Source organism: Carcharodon carcharias, assembly GCF_017639515.1.
Source record: "Carcharodon carcharias isolate sCarCar2 chromosome X unlocalized genomic scaffold, sCarCar2.pri SUPER_X_unloc_1, whole genome shotgun sequence".
Classification (NCBI taxonomy): domain Eukaryota; kingdom Metazoa; phylum Chordata; class Chondrichthyes; order Lamniformes; family Lamnidae; genus Carcharodon; species Carcharodon carcharias.
In genome coordinates, this window is record NW_024470864.1 from 342,013 (window position 1) to 365,726 (window position 23,714).

The 23,714-nt window shown below is 53.2% G+C and overlaps 1 protein-coding gene across 1 annotated transcript in view; it reads right to left on the minus strand.

The window, feature by feature from the left end:
• Positions 1-8,628, minus strand: part of LOC121275065 (coatomer subunit zeta-1-like) — a 78,211-nt gene extending 69,583 nt beyond the window's left edge. Inside the window, exon 1 of the mRNA XM_041182460.1 lies at positions 8,538-8,628. Within this exon, the coding sequence (XP_041038394.1) occupies positions 8,538-8,555 (18 nt within the window). The 5' untranslated portion in view covers positions 8,556-8,628. The remainder of the gene's footprint in view (positions 1-8,537) is intronic.
• Positions 8,629-23,714: the final 15,086 nt, after the last annotated feature.

The window sequence follows — 23,714 nt, forward strand, 5'->3', positions numbered from 1 at the left end:
TGTATCAATCCCAAACCAATCCCACTGCCCCGCTCTCTCCCCATAGCCCTGCATCAATCCCCAAACTAATCCCACTGTCCCGCTTTCTCCCCATACCCCTGCATCAATCCTAAAACTAATCCCACTGTCCCGCTCTCTCCTCATAGCCCTGGATCAATCCCAAACTAATCCCACTGCCACGCTCTCTCCCCACAGCCCTGTATCAATCCCCGAACTAGTCCCACTTTCCCGTTCTCTCCCGATAGCCCTGTATCAATCCCCAAACTAATCCCACTGCCACAGTCTCTCCCCATAGCCCTGTATCGATCCCCAAACTAATCCTACTGCCCCGCTCTGTCCCCATAGCCCTGTATCAATCCCAAACGAATGCCACTGCCCCAATAGCCCTGTATCAATCCCAAACTAATCCCATTGTCCCACTCTGTCCACAAAGCCCTGTATCAATCCCAAACTAATTCCACTGTCCTGCTCTCTACCCATAGCTCCGTAACATTCCCCAAACTAATCACACTGTACCGCTCTCCCCATAGCACTGTATCAATTCCAAAAAATCCCACCTACCGCTCTCTCCCCATATCCCTGTATCAATCCCCAAACTAATCCCACTGCCCCACTCTATCCCCATAGCCCTGTATCAATCCCCAAACTAATCCCACTGCCCCGCTCTGTCCCCATAGCCCTGTATCAATCCCAAACTAATCACACTGTCCCCATAGCCCTGTATCAATCCCAAACTAATCCCACTGTCCCAATCTGTCCCCATAGCCCTGTATCAATCCCAATCTAATCCCACTGTCCTGCTCTCTACCCATAGCTCCGTATCAATCCCCAAACTAATCCCACTGTACCGCTCTCCCCATAGCACTGTATCAATCCCAAAATATCCCACCTACCCGCTCTCTCCCCATATCCCTGTATCAATGCGCAAACTAATCCCACTGTCCCACTCTATCCCCATATCCCTGTATCAATCCTCAAACTAATCCCACTGTCCCGCTCTATCCCCATAGCCCTGTACCAATCCCCAATCTAATCCCCCTGTCCCCGCTCTCTCCCCATAGCCCTGTATCAATCCCCAAACAAATCCCACTGCCCTGCTCTCTCTCCATCGCCCTGTATCAATCCCCAAACTAATCCCACTGCCCGGCCCTCTCCCAATTGCCCTGTATCAATCCCCAAACTAATCGCACTGCCCTGCTCTATCCCCATAGAATTGCATCAATCGCCAAACTAATCCCACTGTCCCGCTCTCTCCCCATAGCCCTGTATCAATCCCAAACTAATCCCACTGCCCTGCTCCCTCCCCAAAGCACTGTGTCAATCCCGAAACTAATCCCACTGCCCCGCTCCACCCCCATAGCCCTGTATCAATCCCCAAACTAATCCCACTGCCCCATTCTCTCTCCATAGCCCTGGTATCAAACCCCAAACTAATCCAACTGTCCTGCTCTCTCCCCATAGCGCTGTATCAGTTCCCAAACTAATCCCACTGTCTCCGCTCTCTCCCCATAGCCCTGTATCAATCCCCAAACTAATCCCACTGCCCCACTCTCTCCCCATAGCCCTGTATCAATCCCAAACTAATCCCACTGTCCTGCTCTCTCCCCATAGCACTGTATCAATCCCAAACTAATCCCACTGCCCTGCTCCCTCCCCAAAGCCCTGTGTCAATCCCGAAACTAATCCCACTGCCCCGCTCCACCCCCATAGCCCTGTATCAATCCCCAAACTAATCCCACTGCCCCATTCTCTCTCCATAGCCCTGGTATCAAACCCCAAACTAATCCCACTGTCCTGCTCTCTCCCCATAGCGCTGTATCAGTCCCCAAACTAATCCCACTGTCTCCGCTCTCTCCCCATAGCCCTGTATCAATCCCCAAACTAATCCCACAACCCCGCTCTCTCCCCATAGCCCTGAATCATCCCCAAATTAATCCCACTGCCCCACTTTCTCCCCATAGCCCTGTATCAATCCCCAAACTAATCCCACTGCCCCGCTCTCTCCCAATAGCCCTGTATCAATCCCCAAACTAATCCCACTGCCCAACTCTCTCCACATAGCCCTGTATCAATCCCCAAACTAATCCCACTGCCCAACTCTCTCCACATAGCCCTGTATCAATCCCCAAACTAATCCCACTGTCCCACTCTTCCCATAGCCCAGTATCAATCCCCAAACTAATACCACTGTCCCACTCTTCCCATAGCCCAGTATCAATCCCCAAACTAATCCTACTGTCCGCTCTCTCCCCATAGCCTTGTATTAATGCCCATACTAACCCCACTGTCCCGCTCTCTCCCGGTAGCCCTGGATCGATAACCCCCAGCCAGGCCCGGAGTCAATGCTGCCCAACGTGCTGTCAGGTTCTCGCTCACCAGCTCCATGCCCCCTGATCCCTCGCTGACCTCAGACCTCCCGAATCAAAGTTCTGTGATGCACTGACTTTGTATAATCGCAGCCGGAGTGTACAACAGAACTTCAGCTCGGGGTCCCAGCTCCAGGCCTGTGGCTTGTGGCAGCTCTCCCCTTCGCCAGTCCCCGGAATCCTCGTCCATCTCGATCCAGCAGCCTCCCCATGCCCCGGCTGCATGGAAACCAGCAGGGGCTCGGGGGCCTGGTTTGTTTCAGAGCACACCTCCACCTCCCCGCGGTACAAACACCTCCTCGGCGCAGCCAGTCTCCGCGCCAGCCTGCCGGGCACTCTTCACCTGCAGTGTGCATCACCGTCAAGCACCAATACTGTCATTGCGTCTACCACAGGACTGACCCTCCCACAGTGCGGCACTCCCTCAGGACTGACCCTCCCACAGCGCGGCTCTCCCTCAGCGCTGACCCTCTGACAGTGCGGCTCTCCCTCAGCGCTGACCCTCCAACAGTGCGGCTCTCCCTCAGCACTGACCCTCCGACAGTGCGGCTCTCCCTCAGCACTGACCCTCCCACAGCGCGGCTCTCCCTCAGCACTGACCCTCCGACAGTGCGGCTCTCCCTCAGCACTGACCCTCTGACAGTGCGGCGCTCCCTCAGCACTGACCCTCCGACAGTGTGGCTCTCCCTCAGCACTGACCCTCCGACAGTGCGGCTCTCCCTCAGCATTGACCCTCCGACAGTGCGGCGCTCCCTCAGCACTGACCCTCCTGACAGCGCGGCGCTCCCTCAGCACTGACCCTCCCACAGTGTGGCTCTCCCTCAGCACTGACCCTCCCACAGTGCGTCGCTCCCTCAGTACTGACCCTCCGACAGTGCGGCTCTCCCTCAGCACTGACCCTCACACAGTGCGGCGCTCCCTCAGCGCTGACCCTCCGACAGTGCGGCGCTCCCTCAGCACCGACCCTCCGACAGTGCGGCACTCGCTCAGCACTGACCCTCCGACAGCGCGGCGCTTCCTCAGCACTGACCCTCCGACAGTGCGGTTCTCCCTCAGCACTGGCCCTCCGACAGTGCGGCTCTCCCTCAGCACTGGCCCTCACACAGTGCGGCTCTCCCTCAGCGCTGACCCTCCGACAGTGCGGCGCTCCCTCAGCACTGACCCTCCGACAGTGCGGCGCTCCCTCAGCACTGACCCTCCCACAGTGAGGCACTCCCTCAGCGCTGACCCTCCGACAGTGCGGGGCTCCCTCAGCGCTGACCCTCCCACAGTGCGGCTCTCCCTCAGCGCTGACTCTCCGACAGTGCGGGGCTCCCTCAGTACTGCCTTGGAGCCTCCATTTGGGACCCCTGCTGAAGGTTGGAATGAGCACTTCATCTCACAACCGAATCACCCCCTGAACCCTGTCGGCAGCCATTCCAGCTTCTCTGCGTTCAAAGTGTGTGAGGTAGCTCCATTAACACAAACACACACACACCTCATCTCATCTCATCTCCCACTCCACACACCCTCCACCCTTCATGGTTCTCAACATCACAGCTTAAACCCCGTCACCCTGACCCCTTCAACAGTGCGGGCTGGCTGCTCGGAAGGATAGCGTCGGGGGGCGGGGGGCTGCAAGGGGAGGGGGATGGGGCAAACGTGGGAAAGGGAGAGGCGGAACAAGTGGGCTTTCCAGGCATAATTGGGACTGAATTAGGAAAGAACGCGGTACCAAGTGTGGGAGCGATGCAGCAAACTGTAGCGGGGGGAGGGAGTGAAAGGGGAAATGGGGGTTGGGGGTAAATTGGGCCGATCAGGAGCGATGCCAGGCAAATCTGATGGAGACAAGAGTGAGGGGAATGTGGGCAACAGTGAGGGGAGGGGTGGGGGGGGAGGGCGGGAGAAATAGTGGGGGCAGTGTCGGGGCAATGGGGGAAATACTGGAGGGAGTGGAGTGTCAGTGAGGGGAATGGGGGAAATGGTGGGGGAAAGGGGGTCAATGAGGGGCAACGATGGAAGGAATGGGGGCACCAATGGGGGAATGGGGGCAACTGCGGGGGAAAAAGTGAGCGGTGACAGTGGGAGACCAAAGTGGGCACAATCCTGGCGAACTGGGCGGAACAGTGAGCAGCAGCAGTGGGGGATCGTTGGGGAGCAACAGTGGGGAAACGGGGGCACTAATGTGGGGCGATAGTGGGGGAACAGAAGTGGTGTGGACAGGAGTGGGGGTGCAAATGGCAGTGTGGGGATTGGGAATGGGGGTGGCTGGGAATGGGGTGTTTGGCAATAGCGGGTGATTGGGACTGGGGGGGTTGGGAATGGGGGCGTGTTTGGGGGAATGGGAATGGGGGTTGTTGGGAATGGGGTTGATTGGGGGGGTGTTGGGGATGGGGTTGACTGGGGGGGGTGTTGGGGATGGGGTTGATTGGGGGGTGATTAGGAACAGGGAGGGCGTTTGGGATTAGGGGGTTGGAAATGGGAGTTGTTTGGGAGGTTGGGAATGGGGGGGGGTGGGAATGGCGGAGGGTGGGAATGGAGGAGTGTTTGAGGGGGATGGAAATGGGGGTGATTGGCAGGGTTGGGATTGGGGGGATGGATGATTGGGGGGATTGGGAATGGGGGTTCGGGGATGATTGGGAATGGGGGGGGTGCGGGATGATTGGGAATGGGGGGGTGGGGGATAATTGGGAATGGGGGGGTGGGGGATAATTGGGAATGGGGGGGTGGGGGATAATTGGGAATGGGATGAAGGTGGTAATGGGGGTGGGTGATGATTGGGAATGGGGGGTTGGGGGATGATTGGGAAGGGATGAAGGTGGGAATGGGGGTGGGTGATGATCGGGAATGGGGGGGTGGGGGATGATCGGGAATGGGGGGGGTGGGGGATGATCGGGAATGGGGGGGGTGGGGGATGATCGGGAATGGGGGGGTGGGGGATGATTGGGAATGGGGGGGTGGGGGAGGATTGGGAATGGGGGGTTGGGTGGATGACTGGGAATGGGGGGGGTGGGGGGGATGATTGGGAATGGTGGGGTGGGGGGATGATTGGGAATGGGGGGGTTGGGGGATGATTGGGAATAGGGGGGGTTGGGGGGATGATTGGGAATGGGGGGGTTGGGGGGATGATTGGGAATGGGGGGGATGATTGGGAATGGGGGGGTGGGGAGGATGATTGGGAATGGGGGGGTGGGGGGATGATTTGGGAATGGGGGGGTGTTGGGGGGATGATTGGGAATGGGGGGGATGATTGGGAATGGGGGGGTTGGGGGGATGATTGGGAATGGGGGGGTTGGGGGGATGATTGGGAATGGGGGGGTTTGGGTGTATGATTGGGAATGGGGGGTTGGGGGATGATTGGGAATGGGGGGTTGGGGGGGATGATTGGGAATGGGGGGGTTGGGGGGGATGATTGGGAATGGGGGGGTTGGGGGGATGATTGGGAATGGGGGGGTTGGGGGATGATTGGGAATGGGGGGGTTGGGGGGGATTGGGAATGGGGGGTTTGGGGGGGATGATTAGGAATGGAGGGGTGGTGGGGCATGATTGGGAATGGGGGGGTGGGGCATGATTGGGAATGGGGGGTGGGGTGGATGATTGGGAATGGCGGGTGGGGGATGATTGGGAATGGGGGGGATGATTGGGAATGGAGGGGTTGGAGGAATGATTGGGAATGGGGGGTTGGGGTGGATGATTGGGAATGGGGGGGTTGGGGTGGATGATTGGGAATGGGGGGTGGGGGATGATTGGGAATGGGGGGTGGGGGATGATTGGGAATGGGGGGTGGGGGATGATTGGGAATGGGGGGGTTGGGGGGGATGATTGGGAATGGAGGGGTTGAAGGAATGATTGGGAATGGGGGGGTTGGGGTGGATGATTGGGAATGGGGGGGTTGGGGTAGATGATTGGGAATGAGGGGTGGGAGATGATTGGGAATGGGGGGGGTTGGGGGTTGGAATGGGGGGGTTGGGGTGGATGATTGGGAATGGGGGGGATGATTGGGAATGGGGGGGATGATTGGGAATGGGGGGGATGATTGGGAATGGGGGGGTTGGGGGGGATGATTGGGAATGGGGGTGTTGGGGTGATGATTGGGAATGGGGGGGGTTGGGGGGATGATTGGGAATGGGGGGGTGGTGGGGAGGCTGATTGGGAATGGGGGGGTTGGGGTGGATGATTGGGAATGGGGGGGGTTGGGGTGGATGATTGGGAATGGGGGGGGTTGGGGTGGATGATTGGGAATGGGGGGGGTTGGGGTGGATGATTGGGAATGGGGGGGGTTGGGGTGGATGATTGGGAATGGGGGGGGGTTGGGGTGGATGATTGGGAATGGGGGGGGTTGGGGTGGATGATTGGGAATGGGGGGGGTTGGGGTGGATGATTGGGAATGGGGGGGGTTGGGGTGGTGATTGGGAATGGGGGGGGTTGGGGTGGATGATTGGGAATGGGGGGGGTTGGGGGATGATTGGGAATGGGGGGGGTTGGGGGATGATTGGGAATGGGGGGGGTTGGGGGATGATTGGGAATGGGGGGGGTTGGGTGATGATTGGGAATGGGGGGGGTGTTGGGGGGGATGATTGGGAATGGGGGGGTTGGGGGGATGATTGGGAATGGGGGGGTTGGTGGGGGATGATTGGGAATGGGGGGGTTGGGTGGATGATTGGGAATGGGGGGGGTTGGGGGGATGATTGGGAATGGAGGGGTTGGGTGGATGATTGGGAATGGGGGGGTTGGGGGAGATGATTGGGAATGGGGGGGGTTGGGGTGGATGATTGGGAATGGGGGGGTGGTGGGGGATGATTGGGAATGGGGGGGGTTGGGGGGATGATTGGGAATGGGGGGGGTTGGGGGATGATTGGGAATGGGGGGGGTTGGGGGGATGATTGGGAATGGGGGGGGTTGGGGGATGATTGGGAATGGGAGGGTTGGGGGGATGATTGGGAATGGGGGGGATGATTGGGAATGGGGGGTGGGGGGGATTGGGAATGGGGGGTGTTGGGGGGATGATTGGGAATGGGGGGGTGGTGGGGGATGATTGGGAATGGGGGGGATGATTGGGAATGGGGGGGGTGGGGGGGATGATTGGGAATGGGGGGGGTTGGGGGATGATAGGGAATGGTGGGGGTTGGGGGATGATTGGGAATGGGGGGGTGGTGGGGGATGATTGGGAATGGGGGGGATGATTGGGAATGGGGGGGATGATTGGGAATGGGGGGGTGGGGGGGATGATTGGGAATGGGGGGGGTTGGGGGATGATTGGGAATGGGGGGGTGGTGGGGGATGATTGGGAATGGGGGGGATGATTGGGAATGGGGGGGGTGGGGGGGGATGATTGGGAATGGGGGGGTTGGGGGATGATTGGGAATGGTGGGGGTTGGGGGATGATTGGGAATGGGGGGGATGATTGGGAATGGTGGGGGTTGGGGGATGATTGGGAATGGGGGGGATGATTGGGAATGGGGGGGTGGTGGGGGATGATTGGGAATGGGGGGGATGATTGGGAATGGGGGGGATGATTGGGAATGGGGGGGTGGGGGGGGATGATTGGGAATGGGGGGGTTGGGGGACGATTGGGAATGGTGGGGTTTGGGGGATGATTGGGAATGGGGGGGATGATTGGGAATGGTGGGGGATGATTGGGAATGTGGGGGATGATTGGGAATGGGGGGGGTGGGGGGGATGATTGGGAATGGTGGGGGTTGGGGGATGATTGGGAATGTGGGGGATGATTGGGAATGGGGGGTGGGGGGGGATGATTGGGAATGGGGGGGATGATTGGGAATGGGGGGGGTGGGGGGGGATGATTGGGAATGGGGGGGATGATTGGGAATGGTGGGGGTTGGGGGGATGATTGGGAATGGGGGGGGGGGTGGTGGGCAATGGGAATATCCCACTCTTACCCCCTCTATGGGAGGGGAGGGGTAACCTGCAGAACATTCCAGAAGCTTCCAGTAATTTCCAAAGAACCACCCCCCTCCCTGCCCCCTGGCATTAATCGAGCCCCAGGCTTCACCCAGGCAGCTAGGCCTCACTGGAGGAGCCTGACCAGCACCCCACCCACCATATATATTTATATATAATGTATATAATAATGTATATGCTAACAGCATATATAATATCCCCCTCCCCCCCACCACCAATCCTTCCCCCCCCCCACCCCCTCACCGCCAATTCCTTCTCCCTTTCTCTCACCAGCACCAGCGCCTCCATCTTGGCTGCCCCTGTCGACGTGGAGCGGCCAGGCCTGTCAATCAAAGCCAGGTCCCCGCCCCTTCCCCGGCCGGCCAGGCCAATCAGAGGGCCGGGACCCGCCGCCCCGCCCCGCCCCCACCCCCAACAGACACCCCCCCCCCGCCGCCCCCCCCCCCCCTCACCCGCGGACGGCCGGGTCGGGCCAATCAGCGCTCGGGAAAGCCCCGGGCCCCGCCTACCCGCTCCACGGCATCATCAAAGGTCCGCCTCACCCGCCCACCCGCCTTGACGAGCCAACCAATCGCCGACGACGGGGCTGCTGTCAATCAGAGGGCCCCGCCCACCGCTCCTAGCGTCATAAAGGGTGGGTGGGCCCCCAAGACGCCAAGCCAATCATCGACCGTGCCCACCCCCCATCCCGACGTCATACCGGATAGACAGGATGGGCAGCCAATCCACGACGAGCTCTTGGTCCCCGCCCTTTCTCCTCCCAACCTGCAGTCTGACCAATAAGCGCCCGGGAGCCGTCCGTCGGCCGCGCAGAACCCCCGCCCAACCAATAACGTCATAAAGCAGAGGAGGACCCCCAGGACGTCAAGGCAATCACCGACGGGGAGGGTAGCTGCCATTCAGGAGGCCCCGCCTATTCCCCAATCCCCGCCTGTCAGGACGTCATGAAGAATAGGCGGGCCCCACGGGACGTCCAGCCAATCGGCGACGAGTAGCTCGGTGCCAGCCATGGGGAACCCGCCCCAGATCGGCCCGACTTCCAGACCGGCCAATCACCACCAGGGAGACGGCTGTCAATCGAGTTGAGGCCCCACCCAACCAAGCACCTCAAAAGCACAAGAAGGACACGGGGCGTCCGGCCAATCAGCGAGATGAAGTCTCATGTCAGTCAAACAAAAGCCCCGCCCTTCTGCTTGTCCATCTCAGCCGCCGCAACCGGAGCCAATCCTCGACGCGCTGGGGATATCAATCAAGTGGGAGCTCCGCCCTCCATCGTGGGCGTCATAACAGGCAGACCGGCCCCGCCCCTTCTCACAGGCAAACCATCATCAAGGGCCAGACGGGCCACGCCCCCGCAGGTCACCACGGCAACGCTAGTTGTCAATCAATTTACACCTATTGTGACGTCATTTTCGACCCCTCCTATCATCGTGCAGGAGGGGACCAGGAGCCCCGCCCTCCCGCCGTCAATCAGGCTCAGTGACGGCTCCCGTTGGCTGTGCCGCGGAAAGGGGCGGGTACTGGTCTCATGATTGGCCCGGGTGGAAGTGCCAATGCCGCCCACCTGTGGTGGGGGGGCGGGTGGGGGAGGCCGTTCAGCCCATCGAGCTGGTTGCTTTGCAGCAGGAGGAGGCCATTCAGTCGATCCAAACTATTAGATAGGGACATCAGGTGGCCATTCAGCCCACCCACTCTATTAAAGGGACAACATGTGGCCACTCAGCCCATCCAAGCTCTTATAGGGACATCAGGAGGCCATTCAGCCCACCCACTCTATTAAAGGGACAGCATATGGCCACTCAGCCCATCCAAACTCTTATAGGGACAGCAGGAGGCCATTCAGGCCATCCAAGCTCTTATAGGGACAGCATGTGGCCACTCAGCCCATCCAAGCTCTTATAGGGACATCAGGAGGCCATTCAGCCCACCCACCCTATTAAAGGGACAGCATGTGGCCACTCAGCCCATCCAAGCTCTTATAGGGATAGCAGGAGGCCATTCAGGCCATCCAAGCTCTTATAGGGACAGGAGGAGACCATTCATCCCATATAAACGCTTAGATAGGGACAGCAGGAGGCCATACAGCCCACCCAGTCTATTAAAGGGACAGCATGTGGCCACTCAGCCCATCCAACCTCTTACAAGGACAGCAGAAAGCCATTCAGGCCATCCAAGCTCTTAAAGGGACAGGAGGAGGCCATTCAGCCCATCCAAGCTCTTATAGGGACAGCAGGAGGCCATTCAGCCTGTATAAACTATTAGACAGGGACAGCATGAGGCCATTCAGCCCACCCAGACTACGAGAGGGACAGCATCCGGGCGTTCAGCCCACCCAAGCTCTTTAAGGGACAGCAGGAGGCCATTCAGCCCATCAAAGCTCTCATGGGGACAGGAGGAGTCCATTCAGCCCATATAAACTATTAGACAGGGACAACAGGAGGCCATTCAGCCCATCCAAGCTCTTATAGGGACAGCAGAAGGCCATTCAGCCCGTATAAACTATTAGACAGGGACAGCATGAGGCCATTCAGCCCATCCAAACTCTTATAGGGACAGCAGGAGGCCATTCAGCCCATATAAACTATTAGATAGGGACAGCAGGAGGCCATTCAGTCACTTCCATTAACAATCTAGACGTGAATATAGGAGGTAGGATCAGTAAGTATTCAGATCACCCGCAAATTGGTGGTGTCGTAAATAGTGAGGTGGAAAGCCTTAGGTTACAGGGACGATAGAGATGGGCTGCTAAGATGGGCAGAGCAGTGGCAAATGGAACTTAATCCCGAGAAGTGTGAGGTGATGCATTTCGGGAGGACTAACAAGGCAAGGGAATACACAGGAACCTTGGAAGTACAGAGGATCAGAGGGACCTTGGTGTACATGTCCATAGATGCCCTGAAGGCAGCATCGCAGGCAGATAAGGTGGTTAAGGAGGCATGTGGGATGCTTGCCTTTATTAGCCGAGGCGTAGAATATAAGAGTGGGGGTGGGGGGGGGTGGTTTATGTTGGGAGCTGTATAGAACATTAGGCCACAGCTGGAGCACTGTGTGTAGTTCTGGTCGCCACACTATAGGAGGGACGGGATTGCACTGGAGGGGGTGCAGAGGAGATTCACCAGGATGTTGCCCGGGCTGGAGCGGTTTCAGCTATGAAGAGAGACTGGATAGGCTGGGGTTGTTTTCCTTGGAGCAGAGAAGGCTGAGGGATGGGGGGTGGGGTGGGGGGGTGGTGGGGGAGGCGGGACCTGATAGAGGTATACAAAATTATGAGGGGCACAGATAGGATAGATAGGGAGAAACTTTGCCCCTTAGTGGAGGTGTCAATAATCCGGGGACTTAGATTTAAGGTAAGGGGAAGGAGGCTTAGAGGAGATTTGAGGAAAATCTTTTCACCCAGAGGGTGGTTGGAATCGGGAACTCGCTGCCTGAGGGGGTTGGTAGAGGCAGGAACCCTCACAACGTTTAAGAAGTATTTAGACGAGCACTCGAAACTCTAGCATACAGGACTACGGACCAAGTGCCGGAAAATGGGATTAGAATAGATAGGGGCTTGATGACCAGCACAGGCACAATGGGCCGAAGGGCCTGTTTCTCTACTGTAGAACTCTATGACTCGGTGAGCCCATCCAACCTATTAGATAGGGACAGCAGGAGGCCATTCAGCCCATCCAAACTCTCATAGGGACAGGAGGGGTGACTGGTGTCTCAGTCCCTTCTCCAGGAGATATCTGTACACTGACTGGTGTCTCTCAGTCCCTCTCTCTCGGGGAGATATCTGTACACTGACTGGTGTCTCTCAGTCCCCTCTCTCTCTCAGGGAGATATCTGTACACTGACTGGTGTCTCTCAGTCCCCACTCTCTCGGGGAGATATCTGTACACTGACTGGTGTCTCTCAGTCCCCTCTCTCTCTCAGGGAGATATCTGTACACTGACTGGTGTCTCTCAGTCCCCACTCTCTCTCAGGGAGATATCTGTACACTGACTGGTGTCTCTCAGTCCCCACTCTCTCTCAGGGAGATATCTGTACACTGACTGGTGTCTCTCAGTCCCTCTCTCTCAGGGAGATATCTGTACACTGACTGGTGTCTCTCAGTCCCTCTCTCTCAGGGAGATATCTGTACACTGACTGGTGTCTCTCAGTCCCCTCTCTCTCTCAGGGAGATATCTGTACACTGACTGGTGTCTCTCAGTCCCCACTCTCTCTCAGGGAGATATCTGTACACTGACTGGTGTCTCTCAGTCCCCTCTCTCTCTCAGGGAGATATCTGTACACTGACTGGTGTCTCTCAGTCCCCACTCTCTCTCAGGGAGATATCTGTACACTGACTGGTGTCTTTCAGTCCCTCTCTCTCTCAGGGAGATATCTGTACACTGACTGGTGTCTCTCTCAGACCCCTCTCTCTCAGGGAGATATCTGTACACTGACTGGTGTCTCTCAGTCCCCTCTCTCTCAGGGAGATATCTGTACACTGACTGGTGTCTCTCAGTCCCTCTCTCTCAGGGAGATATCTGTACACTGACTGGTGTCTCTCAGTCCCCTCTCTCAGGGAGATATCTGTACACTGACCGGTGTCTCTCAGTCCCTCTCTCTCTCAGGGAGATATCTGTACACTGACTGGTGTCTCTCAGTCCCTCTCTCTCTCAGGGAGATATCTGTACACCGACTGGTATCTATCAGTCCCCTCTCTCTCTCAAGGAGATATCTGTACACTGACCGGTGTCTCTCAGTCCCTCTCTCTCTCAGGGAGATATCTGTACACTGACTGGTGTCTCTCAGTCCCTCTCTCTCTCAGGGAGATATCTGTACACTGACTGGTGTCTCTCAGTCCCTCTCTCTCACAGGGAGATATCTGTACACTGACTGGTGTCTCTCAGTCTCTCTCTCTCAGGGAGATAGTGTACACTGACTGGTGTCTCTCAGTCCCCTCTCTCAGGGAGATATCTGTACATTGACCGGTGTCTCTCAGTCCCTCTCTCTCTCAGGGAGATATCTGTACACTGACTGGTGTCTCTCAGTCCCTCTCTCTCTCAGGGAGATATCTGTACACCGACTGGTGTCTCTCAGTCCCTCTCTCTCTCAGGGAGATATCTGTACACTGACCGGTGTCTCTCAGTCCCCTCTCTCTCTCAGGGAGATATCTGTACACTGACTGGTATCTATCAGTCCCCTCTCTCTCTCAGGGAGATATCTGTACACTGACTGGTGTCTCTCAGTCCCTCTCTCTCTCGGGGAGATATCTGTACACTGACTGGTGTCACTCAGTCCCCTCTCTCTCTCTCAGGGAGATATCTGTACACTGACTGGTGTCTCTCAGTCCCCTCTCTCTCTCTCAGGGAGATATCTGTACACTGACTGGTGTCTCTCTGTCCCTCTCTCTCAGGGAGATATCCGTACACTGACTGGTGTCTCTCAGTCCCCCTCTCTCTCAGGGAGATATCTGTACACTGACTGGTGTCTCTCAGTCTCTCTCTCTCTCAGGGAGATATCTGTACACTGACTGGTGTCTCTCAGTTTTCTCTCTCTCCAGCAGATATTTGTACACTGACTGGTGTCTCTCAGTCCCCTCTCTCTCAGGGAGATATCTGTACACTGACTGGTGTCTCTCAGTCCCCTCTCTCTCTCAGGGAGATATCTGTACACTGACTGGTGTCTCTCAGTCCCTCTCTCTCAGGGAGATATCTGTACACTGACTGGTGTCTCTCAATCCCTCTCTCTCAGGGAGATATCTGTACACTGACTGGTGTCTCTGTCCCCTCTCTCTCTCAGGGAGATATCTGTACACTGACTGGTGTCTCTCAGTCCCTCTCTCTCAGGAGATATCTGTACACTGACTGGTGTCTCTGTCCCCTCTCTCTCTCAGGGAGATATCTGTACACTGACTGGTGTCTCTCAGTCCCTCTCTCTCAGGGAGATATCTGTACACTGACTGGTGTCTCTCAGTCTCTCTCTCTCAGGGAGATATCTGTACACTGACTGGTGTCTCTCAGTCCTCCCTCTCTCTCTCAGGGAGATATCTGTACACTGACTGGTGTCTCTCAATCCTCCCTCTCTCTCTCAGGGAGATATCTGTACACTGACCGGTGTCTCTCAGACCCTCTCTCTCAGGGAGATATCTGTACACTGACTGGTGTCTCTCAGTCCCCTCTCTCTCAGGGAGATAACTGTACACTGACTGGTGTCTCTCAGTCCTCCCTCTCTCTCTCAGGGAGATATCTGTACACTGACTGGTGTCTCTCAATCCTCCCTCTCTCTCTCAGGGAGATATCTGTACACTGACCGGTGTCTCTCAGACCCTCTCTCTCAGGGAGATATCTGTACACTGACTGGTGTCTCTCAGTCCCCTCTCTCTCAGGGAGATAACTGTACACTGACTGGTGTCTCTCAGTCCCCTCTCTCTCAGGGAGATATCTGTACACTGACTGGTGTCTCTCAGTCCCCTCTCTCTCAGGGAGATATCTGTACACTGACTGGTGTCTCTCAGTCCCCTCTCTCTCTCAGGGAGATATCTGTACACTGACTGGTGTCTCTCAGTCCCCTCTCTCTCAGGGAGATATCTGTACACTGACTGGTGTCTCTCAGTCCCCTCTCTCTCAGGGAGATATCTGTACACTGACTGGTGTCTCTCAGTCCCCTCTCTCTCTCTCTCTCTGAGAGATATCTGTACATGGACTGGTGTCTCTCAGTACTCCCTCTCTCTCTCAGAGAGATATCAGTACACTGACTGGTGTCTCTCAGTCCCCTCTCTCTCAGGGAGATATCTGTACACTGACTGGTGTCTCTCAGTCCCCTCTCTCTCAGGGAGATATCTGTACACTGACTGGTGTCTCTCAGTCCCCTCTCTCTCTCTCTCTTTGAGAGATATCTGTACATGGACTGGTGTCTCTCAGTACTCCTTCTCTCTCAGGGAGATATCTGTACACTGACTGGTGTCTCTCAGTCTCTCTCTCTCAAGGAGATATCTGTACACTGACTGGTGTCTCTCAGTCCCTCTCTCTCAGGGAGATATCTGTACACTGACTGGTGTCTTTCAGTCCCCTCTCTCTCTCAGGGAGATATCTGTACACTGACTGGTGTCTCAGTCCCTTCTCCAGGAGATATCTGTACACTGACTGGTGTCTCTCAGTCCCCTCTCTCTCTCAGGGAGATATCTGTACACTGACTGGTGTCTCTCAGTCTCTCTCTCTCAAGGAGATATCTGTACACTGACTGGTGTCTCTCAGTCTCTCTCTCTCAAGGAGATATCTGTACACTGACTGGTGTCTCTCAGTCCCTCTCTCTCAGGGAGATATCTGTACACTGACTGGTGTCTCTCAGTCCCCTCTCTCTCTCAGGGAGATATCTGTACACTGACTGGTGTCTCAGTCCCTTCTCCAGGAGATATCTGTACACTGACTGGTGTCTCTCAGTCCCCTCTCTCTCTCAGGGAGATATCTGTACACTGACTGGTGTCTCTCAGTCTCTCTCTCTCAAGGAGATATCTGTACACTGACTGGTGTCTCTCAGTCCCCTCTCTCTCTCAGGGAGATATCTGTACACTGACTGGTGTCTCTCAGTCCCCTCTCTCTCAGGGAGATATCTGTACACTGACTGGTGTCTCTCAGTACTCCTTCTCTCTCAGGGAGATATCTGTACACTGACTGGTGTCTCTCAGTCTCTCTCTCTCAAGGAGATATCCGTACACTGACTGGTGTCTCTCAGTCCCACCTTCTCTCTCTCTCAGACTTATCTGTACATGGACTGGTGTCACTCAGTACTCCTTCTCTCTCAGGGAGATATCTGTACACTGACTGGTGTCTCTCAGTCTCTCTCTCTCAAGGAGATATCTGTACACTGACTGGTGTCTCTCAGTCTCTCTCTCTCAAGGAGATATCTGTACACTGACTGGTGTCTCTCAGTCTCTCTCTCTCAAGGAGATATCTGTACACTGACTGGTGTCTCTCAGTCTCTCTCTCTCAAGGAGATATCTGTACACTGACTGGTGTCTCTCAGTCTCTCTCTCTCAAGGAGATATCTGTACACTGACTGGTGTCTCTCAGTCTCTCTCTCTCAAGGAGATATCTGTACAATGACTGGTGTCTCTCAGTCTCTCTCTCTCAAGGAGATATCTGTACACTGTCTGGTGTCTCTCAGTCTCTCTCTCTCAGGGAGATATCTGTACACTGACTGGTGTCTCTCAGTCCCTCTCTCTCAGGGAGATATCTGTACACTGACTGGTTTCTCTCAGTCCCCTCTCTCTCAGGGAGATATCTGTACACTGACCGGTGTCTCTCAGTCCCCTCTCTCTCTCAGGCAGCTATCTGTACACTGACTGGTTTCTCTCAGTCCCCTCTCTCTCAGGGAGATATCTGTACACTGACTGGTTTCTCTCAGTCCCCTCTCTCTCAGGGAGATATCCGTACACTGACTGGTGTCTCTCAGTCCCACCTTCTCTCTCTCTGAGAGATATCTGTACATGGACTGGTGTCTCTCAGTACTCCCTCTCTCTCTCAGAGAGATATCTGTACACTGACTGGTGTCTCTCAGTCCCTCTCTCTCAGGGAGATATCTGTACACTGACTGGTGTCTCTCAGTCCCCTCTCTCTCAGGGAGATATCTGTACACTGACTGGTGTCTCTCAGTCCCCTCTCTCTCTCTCTCTTTGAGAGATATCTGTACATGGACTGGTGTCTCTCAGTACTCCTTCTCTCTCAGGGAGATATCTGTACACTGACTGGTGTCTCTCAGTCTCTCCCTCTCAAGGAGATATCTGTACACTGACTGGTGTCTCTCAGTCCCCCCTCCTCTCTCTCAGGGAGATTTCTGTACACTGACTGGTTTCTCTCAGTCCCCTCTCTCTCAGGGAGATATCTGTACACTGACTGGTGTCTCTCAGTCCCCTCTCTCTCAGAGAGATATCTGTACACTGACTGGTGTCTCTCAGTCTTCTCTCTCTCTCTCTCTCTGAGAGATATCTGTACGCTAATGTTTTTTTAATTGATTCTCCTATTATTTCCACGTATATTGTTTGCAGAATGTCCTATTGCCCCACAGTTGAGGTTGTTTTTGCCTGGGCTCAGTTATCAAGATAATGTGTGGTTTTCCGCTACAGAGAATTCATTTCATAACTTGTAGGATGTTTAACAGACTTTAACAAACCGTATTTCACAATTATGGGAAGTGAAGCCTGTTCAGATATGAGCATGGAATGTAAGTGGCCTCTCCCCCTCTTCACGGATTGGTGGGAATGTGACTGCCCACCCAGGGTCACCATGGACCTGGGGATGGTGGGCTGCGTTGTAGAGTGAGGAATGCAGGAGATACAAAGCACGTCTCTGGGAGAGAAACTCAATGCAGAAGACGACCAGATTATTGGTAGTCAGTTGCCTTGATCAATAATTTCTGCTTCTCCACAATTGAAAGAAAACACATTGTGAAGTGTGCAAGGAGGTTAAATTAAAAGAAAACCCTGTTACGCAAGCCCCGAACCTTAAGGGCACTGAAATTACACTTCATCCAGGTTGGACTGGCCTGTGGGCAGAGAGATGTTTTGGGTTGGGATGAGTTGGGTTGTGTTGGGTGTAGTTATTGAACTGAACTGGGTTGGGATGAGTTGGGTTGTGTTGGGTGTAGTTATTGAACTGAACTGAGTTGGGATGAGTTGGGTTGTGATGGGTGTAGTTAGTTGAACTGAACTGGGTTGGGATGAGTTGGGTTGTGCTGGGTGTAGTTATTGAACTGAACTGGGTTGGGATGAGTTGGGTTGTGTTGGGTGTAGTTATTGAACTGAACTGGGTTGGGATGAGTTGGGTTGTGTTGGGTGTAGTTATTGAACTGAACTGGGTTGGGATGAGTTGGGTTGTGCTGGGTTAGTTAGTTGAACTGAACTGGGTTGGGATGAACTGGGTTGTGTTGGGTGTAGTTAGTTGAAATGAACTGGGTTGGGATGAGTTGGGTTGTGCTGGGTGTAGTTAGTTGAACTGAACTGGGTTGGGATGAACTGGGTTGTGTTGGGTGTAGTTAGTTGAACTGAACTGGGTTGGGATGAACTGGGTTGTGTTGGGTGTAGTTAGGTGAACTGAACTGGGTTGGGATGAGTTGGGTTGAGTTGGGTGTAGTTAGTTGAAATGAACTGGGTTGGGATGAGTTGGGTTGTGTTCGGTGTAGTTATTGAACTGAACTGGGTTGGGATGAGCTAGGTTGTGTTGGGTTAGTTAGTTGAACTGAACTGGTTTGGGATAAACTGGGTTGTGTTGGGTGCAGTTAGTTGATCTGAACTGGGTTGGGATGAGTTGGGTTGTGCTGGGTGTACTTCGTTGAACTGAACTGGATTGGGATGAGTTGGGTTGTGTTGAGTGTAGTTAGTGGAACTGAACTGGGTTGGGATGATCTGGGTTGTATTGGGTGTAGTTGAACTGAACTGAGGTGGGATGAACTGTGTTCTGCTGAGTGTATCTAGTTGAACTGAACTGGATTGCGATGAGTTGGGTTGTGTTGGATGTGGATGGTGGAACTGAACTGGGTTGGGATGAGTTGTGTTGTGTTGGGTGTAGTTATTGAACTGAACTGGGTTGGGATGAGTTGGATGTAGTTAGTTGAACTGAACTGGGTTGGGATGAGTTGGGTTTTGTTGGGTGTAGTTACTGAACTGAACTGGGTTGGGATGAGTTGGGTTGTGCTGGACGTAGTTAGTTGAACTGAACTTGGTAGGGATGAACTGGGTTGTGTTGGGTGTAGTTATTGAACTGAATTGGGGTGGGATGAACTACGTTGTGCTGAGTGTAGTTAGTTGAACTGAACTGGGTTGGAATGATTTGGGTTGTGTTGGGTGTAGTTAGTTGAACTGAACTGTGTTGGGATGAGTTGGGTTGTGCTGAGTGTCATTATTGAACTGAACTGGGTTGGGATGAGTTGGGTTGTGTTGAGTGTAGTTAGTGGAACTGAACTGGGTTGGGATGAGTTGGGTTGTGTTGGGTGTAGCTATTAAACTGAACTGGGTTGGGATGAACTGGGTTGTATTGGGTGTAGTTGAAGTGAACGGAGGTGGGATGAACTGTGTTGTGCTGAGTGTATCTAGTTGAACTGAACTGGGTTGGGATGAGTTGGGTTTGTGTTGGGTGTAGTTATTGAACTGAACTGGGTTAGGATGAGTTGGGTTGTGTTGGGTGTAGTTATTGAACTGAACTGGGTTGGGATGAGTTTGGGTTGTGTTGGGCGTAGTTAGTTGAACTGAACTGATTTGGGATGAACTGGGTTGTGTTGGGTGTACTTAGTTGAACTGAACTGGGTTGGGATGAGTTGGGTTCTGTTGGGTGTAGATGATGGAACTGAACTGGGTTGGGATGAGTTGGGTTGTGTTTGGTTTAGTTATTGAACTGAACTGGGTTGGGATGAGTTGGGTTGTCTTGGGTGTAGTTAGTTGAACTGAACTGGGTTGGGATGAGTTGGGTTGTGTTGCGTGTCGTTAGTTGAACTGAACTGGGTTGGGATGAGTTGGGTTGTGTTGGGCGTAGTTAGTTGAACTGAACTGGGTTGGGATGAGTTGGGTTCTGTTGGGTGTAGATGGTGGAACTGAACTAGGTTGGGATGAGTTGGGTTGTGTTGGGTGTAGTTATTGAACTGAACTGGGTTGGGATGAGTTGAGTTGTGCTGGGCGTAGTTAGTTGAACTGAATTGGGTAGGGATGAACTGGGTGGCGTTTGGTGTAGTTATTGAACTGAACTGAGGTGGGATGAACTGGGTTGTATTGGGTGTAGTTGAACTGAACTGAGGTGGGATGTACTGTGCTGAGTGTATCTAGTTGACGTGAACTGGGTTGTGATGAGTTGGGTTGTGTTGGGTGTAGTTATTGAACTGAACTGGGTTGGGATGAACTGGGTTGTGTTGGGTGTAGTTAGTTGAACTGAACTGGGTTGGGATGAGTTGGGTTGTGTTGGGTGTAGTTAGTTGAACTGAACTGGGTTGGGATGAGTTGGGTTCTGTTGGGTGTAGATGGTGGAACTGAACTAGGTTGGGATGAGTTGGGTTGTGTTGGGTGTAGTTATTGAACTGAACTGGGTTGGGATGAGTTGAGTTGTGCTGGGCGTAGTTAGTTGAACTGAATTGGGTAGGGATGAACTGGGTGGCGTTTGGTGTAGTTAGTTGAACTGAACTGAGGTGGGATGAACTGGGTTGTATTGGGTGTAGTTGAACTGAACTGAGGTGGGATGTACTGTGCTGAGTGTATCTAGTTGATGTGAACTGGGTTGTGATGAGTTGGGTTGTGTTGGGTGTAGTTATTGAACTGAACTGGGTTGGGATGAACTGGGTTGTCTTGGGTGTAGTTATTGAACTGAACTGGGTTGTATTGGGTGTAGTTGAAGTGAACTGAGGCGGGATGAACTGGATTGTGCTGAGTGTATCTAGTTGAACTGAACTGGGTTGGGATGAGTTGGGTTTGTGTTGGGTGTAGTTAGTTGAACTGAACTGATTTGGGATGAGTTGGGTTGTGTTGGGTGTAGTTATTGAACTGAACTGGGTTGGGATGAGTTGGGTTCTGTTGGGTGTAGATGATGGAACTGAACTGGTTTGGGATGAGTTGGGTTGTGCTGAGTGTCATTATTAAACTGAACTGGGTTGGGATGAGTTGGGTTGTGTTTGGTTTAGTTATTGAACTGAACTGGGTTGGGATGAGTTGGGTTGTCTTGGGTGTAGTTAGTTGAACTGAACTGGGTTGGGATGAGTTGGGTTGTGTTGCGTGTCATTAGTTGAACTGAACTGGGTTGGGATGAGTTGGGTTGTGTTGGGTGTAGTTAGTTGAACTGAACTGATTTGGGATGAACTGGGTTGTGTTGGGTGTACTTAGTTGAACTGAACTGGGTTGGGATGAGTTGGGTTCTGTTCGGTGTAGATGGTGGAACTGAACTAGGTTGGGATGAGTTGGGTTGTGTTGGGTGTAGTTAGTTGAACTGAACTGGGTTGGGATGAGTTGGGTTGTGTTGAGTGTAGTTAGTGGAACTGAACTTGGTTGGGATGAGTTGCGTTGTCTTGGGTGTAGTTATTGAACTGAACTGGGTTGGGATGAACTGGGTTGTATTGGGTGTAGTTGAAGTGAACTGAGGTGGGATGAACTATGTTGTGCTGAGTGTATCTAGTTGAACTGAACTGGGTTGGGATGAGTTGGGTTTGTGTTGGGTGTACTTATTGAACTGAACTGGGTTGGGATGAGTTGGGTTGTGTTGGGTGTAGTTATTGAACTGAACTGGGTTGGGATGAGTTGGGTTGTGTTGGGTGTAGTTATTGAACTAAATTGGTTTGGGATGAGTTGGGTTGTGTTGGGCGTAGTTAGTTGAACTAAACTGATTTGGGATGAACTGGGTTCTGTTGGGTGTACTTAGTTGAACTGAACTGGGTTGGGATGAGTTGGGTTCTGTTCGGTGTAGATGGTGGAACTGAACTAGGTTGGGATGAGTTGGGTGTAGTTATTGAACTGAACTGGATTGGGATGAGTTGGGTTGTGCTGGGCGTAGTTAGTTGAACTGAACTGGGTAGGGATGAACTGGATTGTGTTTGGTGTAGTTATTGAACTGAACTGGGGTGGGATGAATTAGGTTGTGCTGAGTGTAGTTAGTTGAACTGAACTGGGTTGGAATGATTTGGGTTGTATTGGGTGTAGTTGAATTGAACTGAGGTGGGATGTACTGTGTTGTGCTGAGTGTATCAATTGAACTGAACTGGGTTGTGATGAGTTGGGTTGTGTTGGGTGTAGTTATTGAACTGAACTGGGTTGGGATGAGTTGGTTTGTGTTGGGTGTAGTTATTGAATTGAACTGGTTTGGGATGAGTTGGGTTGTGTTGGGTGTACTTAGTTGAACTGAACTACGTTGGGATGAGTTGGGTTCAGTTGGGTGTAGTTGTGGAACTGAACTGAGTTGGGATGAGTTGGGTTGTCTTGGATGTAGTTATTGAACTGAACTGGGTTGGGATGAACAGGGTTGTATTGGGTGTAGTTGAAGTGAACTGAGGTGGGATGAACTGTGTTGTGCTGAGTGTACCAAGTTGAACTGAACTGGGTTGGGATGAGTTGGGTTTGTGTTGGGTGTACTTATTGAACTGAACTGGGTTGGGATGAGTTGGGTTGTGTTGGGTGTAGTTATTGAACTGAACTGGGTTGGGATGAGTTGGGTTGTGTTGGGTGTAGTTATTGAACTAAATTGGTTTGGGATGATTTGGGTTGTGTTGGGCGTAGTTAGTTGAACTAAACTGATTTGGGATGAACTGGGTTGTGTTGGGTGTACTTAGTTGAACTGAACTGGGTTGGGATGAGTTGGGTTCTGTTCGGTGTAGATGGTGGAACTGAACTAGGTTGGGATGAGTTGGGTTGTGTTGGGTGTAGTTAGTTGAACTGAACTGGGTTGGGATGAGTTGGGTTGTGTTGAGTGTAGTTAGTGGAACTGAACTTGGTTGGGATGAGTTGCGTTGTCTTGGGTGTAGTTATTGAACTGAACTGGGTTGGGATGAACTGGGTTGTATTGGGTGTAGTTGAAGTGAACTGAGGTGGGATGAACTATGTTGTGCTGAGTGTATCTAGTTGAACTGAACTGGGTTGGGATGAGTTGGGTTTGTGTTGGGTGTACTTATTGAACTGAACTGGGTTGGGATGAGTTGGGTTGTGTTGGGTGTAGTTATTGAACTGAACTGGGTTGGGATGAGTTGGGTTGTGTTGGGTGTAGTTATTGAACTAAATTGGTTTGGGATGAGTTGGGTTGTGTTGGGCGTAGTTAGTTGAACTAAACTGATTTGGGATGAACTGGGTTCTGTTGGGTGTACTTAGTTGAACTGAACTGGGTTGGGATGAGTTGGGTTCTGTTCGGTGTAGATGGTGGAACTGAACTAGGTTGGGATGAGTTGGGTGTAGTTATTGAACTGAACTGGATTGGGATGAGTTGGGTTGTGCTGGGCGTAGTTAGTTGAACTGAACTGGGTAGGGATGAACTGGATTGTGTTTGGTGTAGTTATTGAACTGAACTGGGGTGGGATGAATTAGGTTGTGCTGAGTGTAGTTAGTTGAACTGAACTGGGTTGGAATGATTTGGGTTGTATTGGGTGTAGTTGAATTGAACTGAGGTGGGATGTACTGTGTTGTGCTGAGTGTATCAATTGAACTGAACTGGGTTGTGATGAGTTGGGTTGTGTTGGGTGTAGTTATTGAACTGAACTGGGTTGGGATGAGTTGGTTTGTGTTGGGTGTAGTTATTGAATTGAACTGGTTTGGGATGAGTTGGGTTGTGTTGGGTGTACTTAGTTGAACTGAACTACGTTGGGATGAGTTGGGTTCAGTTGGGTGTAGTTGTGGAACTGAACTGGGTTGGGATGAGTTGGGTTGTGTTGGGCGTAATTAGTTGAACTGAACTGGGGTGGGATGAACTGGGTTGTGCTGAGTGTAGTGAAGTGAAACTGAACTGGGTTGGGATGATTTGGGTTGTGTTG